This window comes from Myotis davidii, unplaced genomic scaffold, assembly GCF_000327345.1.
Source record: "Myotis davidii unplaced genomic scaffold, ASM32734v1 scaffold84, whole genome shotgun sequence".
NCBI lineage: Eukaryota > Metazoa > Chordata > Mammalia > Chiroptera > Vespertilionidae > Myotis > Myotis davidii.
In genome coordinates, this window is record NW_006295735.1 from 1,126,109 (window position 1) to 1,137,724 (window position 11,616).

The 11,616-nt window shown below is 44.6% G+C and overlaps 1 protein-coding gene across 1 annotated transcript in view; it reads right to left on the reverse strand.

Moving 5' to 3' along the window:
- Positions 1 to 11,616, reverse strand: part of MTUS2 (microtubule associated tumor suppressor candidate 2) — a 529,958-nt gene that overhangs the window by 331,153 nt on the left and 187,189 nt on the right. Inside the window, 2 exon segments of the mRNA XM_006770370.2 lie at positions 4,219 to 5,678; positions 5,681 to 6,625. Coding sequence (XP_006770433.2) covers positions 4,219 to 5,678; positions 5,681 to 6,383 — 2,163 coding nt within the window. The 5' untranslated portion in view covers positions 6,384 to 6,625.

An 11,616-nucleotide genomic window follows, 5' to 3' on the forward strand; every position in this document is an offset into this window, starting at 1 on the left:
GGAGAGAGTCCGTTGGCTGCTGAATCAGTGACCTAGAACTGTGTCTGTTCATGGCCAAAATCAGTAAGCATCCAGCAAACAAACAAAACAGCTTTCTATTGTTTCCTAAATTTAATAATGTAACATTCCTGTTACTTTTTTCCAGTTAACAGTTTAGACTAGAATACAACTTATGGCTACCTTTCATGTATGCAATTCTGAACTCACAGAGCCTGTTCATGTTATCAGTGTTTCTTCACATTAAAAAGGAAAAAATAAGACAGTTCAATCATCTATTTCCTCTCAGTTTAAAAAGAATAGTGCCAGAGGCCATGCATGAAAAATACATCTGTTAATTAATTCTGCTCTAAATCACAATATATTTTATGTCATACATATCCAGGAATCACAAGCATTTAACAATACTAGTATTTTTAATAGGGTCTATGAAGCTCTGAGCCAAACTGTTGGAAGAGATAAGCTCTTAAATTGATACTCTTTGAATGTTGAAATAGATACAAGTTCTCCTTAAATTGACATTATTGAAACTAAAGATTAGGCCTTTAAAGTTTTATCATAATCACATTGTAAAACATGCATGATTGCTATTGTAGACCGGCTGAACTGGGGCCACAGCAAATTACATTCCTTCAAAAGAACATTATACCTATGCGCTCTGATAAAAATGTTTACTATTCTCCACTTAATTCTCTTACTATTGATCTTTCACTTTTATATTATGCTCATATTTTCTCTGTTCTTTTATTTTTGTTTCTAAATTTTGATGCCACTGCACATTGCTTTTAGCAGGTGCTCACATGAGGAAATTATAATCATTTCTAACCTATATCTGTCAGGTTTTTAGGATTGCAATATGCTGAGCTCGGTAATCACTCAGTTCTTTGAAACTGCATAGTTTTTAGGGCTCAAAATCCACCTGGGAAATGGTCATCACGATTTCAGTAACTTCAATACCTGTCATTTTGTTGGATAATTTGTCACTGGTAAGATAACAAATTCTTTACACAGGTGAGAAATATGCCTCAGATGCCTAATCAGTGCATCTATAATAATAAAAGGGTAATATGCTAATTAGACCAGATGTCATTCCAGACATCCTTCCTGATGAATCCGGGGCCCGAGAGAAGCCAGCCCGGGTCCCGGGTGCCTGCGGGCAGCCCGAGGGAAGCCAACCTGGGTCCTGGGTGCCTACAGGCGGCCAGAAGAGGGAAGCCCAGGTCCCAGGTGCCAGAGGGAAGCTGGTGCCAGCAGCCGGGGAAAGGAAGGCCTACTCTTGCATAAATTTTAGTGCATCAGGCCAATAGTCCTATATAATAAAAGCCTAAATGCAAATTGACCAAACAGCAGAATGACTGGTGGAACTACCAGTCGCTATCACGCACACTGACCACCAGGGGACAAATGCTCAATGTAGGAGCTGCCCCCAGCCCGCAGCCCCCAGGCCAGCCAAGACAAATGCCAGCAGGGGCCCCCCACAAATTGGCCCTGATTGCCGGCCAGGCCTAGGAACCCTACCTGTGCACAAATTTCATGCACTGGGCCTCTGGTTTTTAATAAAACAGGGGAATCTACAAACAACTTCACACTCCTTGTATCTTTCATCTTTATTGACAGAACACAACAGGGATCACTGCACAGAGAAAAACACATAAAGACCCACCCAAAATGTTATTTTTCCTCCTTCTCTAATGGAGTTTTTTCCCCAATTAGCAATAATCATGCCTGGGATAAACTTCATTGGCTATAATACTGCCACTGCACAAAGCTCCAATTGAGTATTTTTAGAGAAATTATTTTGAAAACAAACTGAAGTATGCTCATGATTTCATTCAAATTCCTAAAATCCATCAAAGCACACAAACAAATCAGTTCTTACAGGATTGTCCCTCTTTGTGATTGCCCTGTGCTGTTTTCCGTGGGATCCTGGGCTGGGAAGCCATGGGTAAATGTGGAGGCTTCACTGAGAAGACATTGGGACAGCCCAGGGAGAGGACTTGTGATGTCTAATTGTGTCAACTAATCTGGGCCACCGTACCCAGATATTTGGTCAAAGATTATTCTAGATATTTCTGTGAAGGTATTTTTGATGAGGGAAGGGAGTAGAGGAAGAAGTGGGTCCTAATATATGATGACAGGAGAAGATTTGACTTTGGGGGTGGGCACACAGTGCAATATACAGATCTTGTAACATATAAACCCACACCTGAAACCTGTTTGATCATGTTCACCAATGTCACCCAATAAATTTAATTAAAATAAATAAAAATAAATACTTCTGTGGCATCTTGTCAGAAACATATTCTGTCGTGAGCTGGGGGCACAGTGGTAGGAGGTCGCCCTCGGATCTCCCCGCGCCAAGCCTGACCAGAGGACTGAGACTTGCTGAGCTTCACAGAGATAGGAGCAAAGGCCAAGGGCCAGGGGATACATTTTTGGTAATTTAAGAAAGATTCACAGTCACCCATCTAAGAGCCTGACCTATAAACCAGAGTGGCAAATTGTCCATTGTTAGTGAGATGGCACTGCCTAGGGTCAGACTCTAAGTTCCTCTGGCCAGGGCATGCTTTCACTGCACTTAGAGCAGGACACCATGCAGCCCTGCATGGGGCTGAGTCCCTACCATAGAGACCAGACCCCCCTAAACTCTCAGGTCAGCATCCTCTCTCTAGAAGTGTGAGGGGGAAACCTCTCCAGGCGCAGAGTCAGAAGACGGGAAGCCAGCAGCGTGATTCGGTGCTGATAGCTGGCACCATGGCCGGCAGGTGGCCAGCTTCTGGGGCACCTGGTCAGTGCTAGCCTTGGTGGAGAGGTGCTGCTAAGAATGGATTGACCACTTGCTTTGTGCCGGAGATGACACCTGCTATGATCAATAAAGTCTGTAAAACTGTTGATACAATCAATCAAGCTAGAGTCCAACCTGGGACTGGATTATTCTATCTCTAGGGAGCTTTGGTTAACTTCTGTTTGTATCCATCATATGTGAATTCATAAATCAGTTATCACTCAACATTTATGTGTTTATGCCAAGCACTGAACTCTGGGGTCACTGTGGGGAACAAAAGACAGAGAAAGTCTCTTCTCTCATGGACTTCACATTCTAGTTAATGCAGCAAAAGCAAAAAAGGTATATAGGAGAGATAAGTTCTAATAAGAAAGAACCTAGAGAAAGGGATCTGGGGAAAGACAGCCTTCCCAGTGAAATGACATTTGAAGGGACCTAAAGAAAGTGAAGGAGATAGTCATTCAGGTATCTGGGAGGAACATTCCAAGTAGAGGGCAATGCAAAGGCCTGGGGCAGCAGAGGGAGAGAGGAAGTCTAGAGGAAGGAGAGGCAGTCAGGAGGTAATGAGCCACCTGCAGACTCCAGCCTGTGGTCTGAGTGGCCTGGGCAGACCTGAAGGGTGTTAGGGATAGGAATGATCTGAGCCAGCTTTCCTTTTAATTGATCACTCTGCCTGCCAGGACATTGCTTCTGGAGGCCAATATTCTTCGTGAGCTCTGGGAGGATGACTCACCTAGCACCCAGTTACTTAAAGGGGCAGCACCCAGAGGAAAGGGTGAGGGCCTAGGAGAGCATCTGAGTGCTGCCCTTGTTCTGTGGCCTTAGGTGAGTTAGGAATAACTCTCCACATCTGTGTCCTCATCTATACAATGATAAAACCAGCAATCCCAATCTCCAGAGCGTTACAGTAAGGACTGCTGAAGATTGACAAACGTTAAATATATTACATGGCATAGCAGGTGCTCAACTAAATGTTAGGTAATGATTAGTTTGACCCATGCCTATTTTCTACTCACTGTGTTCTTCACTTGTGTGAATATGAGATATCCCCCTCAGAGGATGAAGTCTGACCAATTTGAACAACGTATTTATTTCTGACTTATTTTTCCATTGACCTGGCTTATAGATGAACTATTCTCACTTATTTAAACATGGAAGACAATTTAAACACATGCTCATCTAACTTCATGTGTATCCTATTGCGTGGAATTTACATGAGTCTCCTCAGGTGGTAGATTCATCTCATTATGATCATCAACCTTCTCCAGTCAAAAATGTCCATTTGTCTACAACCTCCTCTATTAAAAGCATTATTTCTGTACAGGTATATCAAGGGAGACTTCCCAAAGGGAGAATATTCTGTTTTCACAATTGAAAATATGTGACAAAGTTTAGGTGTTCAACTTATAACCCATATCACAATGATATTCTCTTACCTCCTGCAAAAACTTTTCACTAATCTGACTGAAATGGTGTCCTGGGGGTTTGATCCCAGATACCATCAGCCCAGGACTGAAGACCCTCGGCTTCTGCAAGTCTGGCTTGAACTTCTCGTAGAGGCTGGCAGCCGGCTTCAGCTCTCGGCCTGCCACCTTCTCCTCTTTGGGAAGAGGCGTGTTACATGTGGGCGGGGCATAAGGAAGGCCCACTGGGACCAGCGAGGTGTCCACCTGGCCGAGAGCCTGCGGACTCCTCCTGATGTAGGTGATGATCTTGGGCCTCACGTGCTTGGGCTTGGGCAAAATGATGGGCTTGGGTTCTGTCCTTTCTGCTGTTCTTTCAACCCGGTGGCTCTCCAGTGCCTCCTGCGAGGAAGGTGTACCCTCAGAAGGTGTGGAGATTGGCTTGGGGATCCCACTGGGGCAGGTGTTCTTGTCAGGCACTTTGGGGGAGGTGTTCAACAGCTGCAGGCTGTCAGTGGGAGGTGGGGCAGCCAACCGTGGCCCTGAGGGTGACCCTGCGTCCACACTTGACATACTCAAGTCCTGAAGACCGGCGCTGGGCCGGTGGGTCACACTGACAGTTGTCTCTGGGTGGAGAGGGGTTGGGACACTGAGAGGAGAATCAGTTCTTGCTGTGGAACTTTCCGTCTTAACTGCATTTTCAGCAACAGATGTAGTGACCTCTTTGCTTTCCCCGGCTTCTGAGCTGCTGCTCTGAGGGTCAAGGGGCTCAGGGACCCCAGTTGTGCTCTCTCCAACAGAAGGATCCGAAGTAAAAGCCATAGCACTGGCCCTGCTCCCACTGCTCAGCACCCTTTTCTCCTCGCTGGCAGCTGGGGCACGAGGAATAAAAGCTGCGTGGCCATCACCCGGTGACGTGCTGCTGGATGAACTTTCATGCAGCTTCCCAGCTGCAACTGGTGAAATTTTGCCGTGGAGCTGATTATCAGCAGCTCGCAAGGAAGCCGGGCCAGGTTTGGGGAAGGTCTGGAGAGAACCTTGCTCAGCCAGGTGGACGGCGCTCTGGTCCTGCACACTCCTGCCTCTTGGCCCTCCAGGCGTGTGGACACTGCTCTGGGGCTGGGGCAGGTTGCTGACCGGCCTGGTGGGGGCTTCTTGCTGTGCTCCCCCGCCAGGCAAATTTCTCTCTTGGGGTAAGACGCTGTCTTCCTTGGGACATCCCAGACACTCGGCCCGGGCTGACATGAACTCCTGCAGGGCCCAGGGTTGGACAGATTTCAGCTCTGGCTTGGGCTCTCCCTTTTCCGGATCTAATTGTGCTTCTGGCTCACTCAGGGCTTCCTCGGGTGCTGAAGTCAGAGCACACTCTGACTGGGCAGAGCGTGGGGTGCTCTCGTTGCTAGCTTCTGGCACATGTGCTCCTTCCATCGGGGGCTCTAAGCAGGTGGTCTCCTTGGCTTCTGAGGTAGATGGTTTAGGATGACACACAAAGCTGTCCCTGGGGAGTGGGATGTCACTGTCTTCTGGGGCCCCTCACCACCCTTGGGCATGCCATCCGGGGCATCAGGGGGGTCCAGTGGGACAGGCTGTGGAGGTGGCTGAGTCAGGCTCCCGGCACACTCCTTCGTGAACTGGGCCCCTGCAGCAGCAGGGCTGCTCGCCCTATCCAAAGCGTGCCTTCTCAGTGCCGCGTCGTCCAGCGTCTTTGCCAGTTTATCCTTGGGAGCATGTCGGGGAGTTTCAGCGCCCCTTGGAGTCAAAACGTCTGGACTGGCCTCACCCGTGACAGACCTCCAGCCTGCCAGACTTGGTCCCTGTCCACTCCACGCGGGCTGCAGGAGAGCTGTGCCTCTCTGCATTGTGTGCTCTTCGTTTATTTCCCTACGAACAGCCGAAGACAATTTTAAATCCTTCAGGCTGCTGGGGCCAGCCTGCAATCCCTTCCCAAAGCCCTGAAGTGAGTGAAATTCGTTATGGAAATGGCTTCTGTTTTCTGGCTCATGTGAATTTGCATTTCCAATTTCATCTGCCAGGTCACATGTCTGAGACTCATCGCGAGAGGGACCGCCCTCCACCAGGATCTGATTGGCATTAGTATCACCCAGACTTAGGAGACTCTCATTATTGTTTTTCACCCCCTTTCTGTTGTCCTGCAGTTGAGTGTAATATGATTTCTTGGAAGCCAATGGGACGCTCATCTTCCACCTTCAGTGGGGGCTGCTCGCCATGCAGGCCTCCTGGACGGACAGGGGCTTCCTCAAGCTGCTGCGGGATTGAGAGGAAATTCTGAAGCTGCTCGTCGCCCCCTGACAACGTTACATCAAGACACGGCTTTTAATCATTTTCAGAGCAATTTTAAAACCGAACCTTGTCTTTATATGTGGCTGGATGACTAATCTGTTAGGGGCTTGCTGAACAAGAGCCAATTAATCCATGAGACCTAGAGAGAAATAAAAATAAAGCCTTGTTAAATTGACACAGAGATTCTCAAGAGAAAAAGGCATGGTAAGCACAGATTTACTCATCACTTCCATAGTATTATTTCATTCATTCAACCCATAGATTTCTAAAAAACCTTTCAGAGAAGGGCTCCTGCTGACCAAGTAGGGAGAAATTGAAACTTTAGAATAATTAATGTTAGAAATGGATGGTGAACGCCTATTAAATCTTAAATTCAGATTTTAAAAATCCACAAGTCCATACTGATAATGAATTAAAAGGGTGGAGGAGAAAAAAAGGCTCTTCTTCACAGAAGACTACCAGCTAATACAGGGAAACTATGCAGTTAGGAAATCACCATTTTTCAACCACCAGAGTCATCATTATCTTGGGTGAGGGACACAGCAGTGCTCCTGGGTGACAGATTGTTGGGGAACAGAATATATACAGAATCTCAAGGTACCATCCTTCAGATTACTTTATTTCTTACAAAATAAAAATTTTATCTTTACAATTGAGACAAATGGTGGACATCTCCCTAATTAAATGATCAAATTTATCATCATCAATAATGGAAACTATCAGTGTTCCTGAGGTTAGGTAGTCCTCAGTGCTTCATATCACCCAATAGTATTCTTGCTATAAATGTTCAACCTGAATTTCCTCAGGAGGAAATAATCAAATTTAAATTGATGGACATTTTACAAAATAACTGGCCTAACCTTGGCCCAAAATGCCAATAGATATCTAAACACAGTGCATGATCCTTGACTGGACCTTGGGTTTTTAAAAAAAGTTAGCAAAGTATTGAGACAATTAGAAATTTAAATATGGACTGTATATTAGGTAAAGGTGTTTGATCAGTATTAGCTTTCTTAGTTATATAACAGTATTGTGATCATATCAGAGATAATCTTTGGTTTTGGAAGATTCATGTTTTTAAACACGATATACTTCTTAACATGACATGCTGTCCTTAACTTACTCTCAAATGGTTCAGCAAAGAGAAAAAATATGTGTGCACATTTGTGTGTAAAAGAGAGAGAGAGCGCATGCAACTATAGAAAAATGGCGATTTGAAAATCTAGGTGATCCAGTCTACTATACCCACAACTTTTGTATATGTTTGAACATTTTTGAAATAAAAAGTTAGAGGATTCTATTCCAACTTGCAAGGTCTGCATGATCCGGACCTTACACCCCTTTCTGGCCTCCTCCCCACTCATCGCCCTCTTATTCTCTAGGCGACAGCCACACTGTTCTCATTCTTCAAGCCACGTTCCTTCCTCCTTGCTTCAGGGCCTCTGCACATACTCTCCCATGTAAATGGGATGTAGAATCTGCCCCAACCTCACACAAGTAACTCATTTGTATTCTTCAGTTTGCAGTATAAATACCACTTCCTCTAGGAAGCCTTCCTGATCCACAAGAATAGATTAGGTACTTCTACAATGAACTTTCATAATATATTTTATTTTTACTTTTTAAAAAAACTTCATCTGTAGAAGACACTGAAGAAAATATGTTTGCACTCAGCATATATATCAGGCACTTAATATGAATGAACAAATGACTGAATGAGTTATAAAGATCAATGTTACTTCTGTCCTCAGAGAGCTTAAAATCCAACACAGTATTTAAATTTCTATCAAAATGAATAATAGATCATCAGTAAACATTGTTTACCACACTATTAATGCATTTTATTCAGCCCTGGGTGGGAGAGTTAAAAGTAATAAGGTTCTGCCTCGTCCCTAATTCCCCAAATGGAGGTTCAAAGTGAACAGTCTTCCATACCTTCCTCCTCATTCATACAAACATATGTGAGCTCGTGAGCATGCTCAGACATGCACACACATGCACACACACAGGCACACACAACACCTGGGAGGCTCTTGTGATGTTTCTACTAAAATAGGTTACATGGCAGCCCACTTGTCATTGTTTAATATGCAGTTTTATATATTTAAAAGAATATTTACATATATCATATATCTATATAAACATATATGTATATTTATTTTATAATATATATATGTTATAAAACAAAAAAATATATAATGAACAAGAAACATAAAGGATGGAAAAATCACCAATAACTTGCAGCTACCTCCCTACTTAATTTTTCACTTGACAACCTATCATGGGCATCCTTAAGTGCTCAGCTGTTGAAGCTCTTTTTTCATTTCTTTTGTATCTATACATAAGCATGTACTTTCCATATAAATTTCTTGTCAGAAATCAAAAAAGGAGAGAAAACTCACATAAAATGGGAAAAGTAAATTAAAATTCAATTTCTTTTTATTTGATCCTTCTTCTCTTGGGGAGAGGGGAAGAAGGATCAAATAATCGGTCCTAATGGTGTCCCAGTCATGACTGTTCAACAGGCTGCATGTGCACAAGAGCTGGTGGGTGGGGACAGGGTGGGGACCTGCACCATCAAGACATGAGGCTGCTTGCGGAGGTGCACGCAGGCCCACCGTGCTGCCCAGCCTGGAGGGGGTTATTAGGATGGGGGTAGCCCCATGGTGGAGGTGTGTGCAGGCCCATCACACTGCCTGGCCCAGAGGGAGGCATCAAGACAGGGCCGGGGCCTCGGCAGAGAGCTCTCAGCACTCCTGCACTGGGATCTGAAGGTGCTAAGAGGAAGGGACAGTATATGGACAGCTCTCCTGGAGGAGAGAGCAGATAGGCAGTTAGGGGGATCAGAGAAGGAGGGAAGAGCAGTTAGGGCCATCAGGCAGGCAGGTGAGCACTTAGGTGCCAGTGGTTCTGGATTGTGAGAGGGATCCTAGATTGTAGAGGGTGCATGCTGGGCTGAGGGACACTTTCCTTTGCATGAATTTTGTGCACTGGGCCACTAGTATTATACTGATCTAGGCCATTCCCGTGTTCACATAACCCTACACACATATAAGCACCTGCACACATGTGCTCTTTTGTTTCCCTGCTGTCCTGCCATTCTACTCTCCTCACGTGCACTCGTGGCCCTCATCCTCCCAACTCCCTTCATCCTAGCCTTCGTTCCTTGACACAGAAGAGATTCTCAAGGAATCCCCTTTCTGTATTCAGATACTTCCCTTATTCAATTTTAAGAATGTTCTTCTTGAAGCTACATGTGTCCCTCAGGTACAAATACAAAAAGCATGCAGGCAAATCAATAAGACGGCAGTTTAAAAGAATACTGTGTCCCCTGAGTCAGAAAACAGGTGTCCCAGAAAGTCAGGGAGAGCAAGTAACTTTACAGACATGGGCCATCCACAGAAAAAGGGCATCTCTAACTCTGGGGGAAGAATCAGAAGCATGAAACTAAGAGCCCTGTTTGGTTTGAATTGTTGAGGCTGGGAGAAACAAACAAATGAATTTTTGATGAGCAAAACCACATACACCACAATCCACAACCAGATAGATGCAAGACAGTGACAAATAGGTGTAAGATCAAGGTCTTGCTAGAAAGAGTTGTCAATAAATCATAAATGATGCTCATCGCTGAGGGCATGGAAAGCTCGAATCTGCTAGGGCCAAGAACCATTCTCAGCACTAATACATATTTGTACAATTTAATTTTTAAATCATATTTACTTAACCTTTAATTTTAATTTAAGCAATTAATGTTTTTAATGACCTCCAGACATAGGTCGTAACATTTCTTTGCACTTTTTTTCTCCCTCCTGGTAAGGAAATAAAAGCAGAGATCAGAGAGATTCCCAAGATCACACAGCTAAGAGTAAGACAGAGACAGGAAAGTAAAATCCATGCAAAAAGGGGAAGCTACAAAAGAAAAGCTGCCTGTTGGTGAAACTGTACAGAGCAAAAAGGAAGAATAAAAAGAAAAGTCACCATCATAAGAATAAGAACAGAAAAGCAAAAACAGAACCCAAAGAGGGAGAGAAAGCTCTCAGGAGACAGGACAATCAAATTCCAGACCTTCTCCAATGACAGAGGCAAAATTACATACAGAGGTGTGTTCCCTGATCTCTCCCCCTCGCCTAGGCACCCCTAAGCTCCATGGTTCCACCAGAAGACAGTCAGAGTCAACATGAACAGCAGTTTTTTTCTGGACCTGGATTTCAATCCCGGGTACTCAACTAGAAAAAGTTTCCCCAATATAAACATGGTCATAAAAATTCACACTCATAATATAGGAGTGTGTGAGTAAACAAAAAATGCAAATATGTCAACCAACTGTGCTCACTCCCCTCTGAGGTGCATTTTCCCAGCGTGAGGAGTGTAACTTTCATGTGCCTCACATCTGTGACTATAGAAAGTTATGAACAATGGCCTTAGAGGGAAATGGTAATTAATCTTGAAAAATATCTATTTGTTAAGTCCTAAGTTCAGAAGAAATTTAAAGATTTCTAGGCTCATGGACTATCTGATGCTTAATAGTCTTCCAAGGAGTTCCCCCTACCGGTAGGGTGAAAACCCCAGTGTCAGGAAATCCACCAGCTCCAAGCAGCCCCCTTCCCCCATCTCTGGGCAGGGACACCATCAAACCAGCCAGCAGCTGGTATCGCCTCCCTAGAACAGAACAATGCAATCCTTTGGCAAAAGATGTTGTGCTCCCTTCTTCCCCAAAATCTTGTTAAAGAACTCAGATTCTCCCAACTAAACACCCACACTAGGGTTCCTGATTCCTTTTGAGTAGGGTGCTCAGAGCTTCACACAGTACTCCAGTCCTGGGTGCATCATCCAAGGTTATGTGGAAATAAGATTTCCATTCTCGTAGTTATACCACATACTCTAAGAGAGTGACCTTTTCATAGGCATATAAACTGCCCTGTTAATCCTATCTAATAAAAGACAAAAATGGTAATTGGCGTACGACCGATACCCTTTTCATTGGCTAATCAGCGAGATATGCAAATTAACTGGCAGCCAAGATGGTGGCCGGCAGCCAGGCAGCTGATGCGAACAGGGAGGCTTGCTTGCTTCAGTGACAGAGGACTCCAACGTTCCCCGCCTGACTTGCCGGCCTCTCAGCTGCCACTC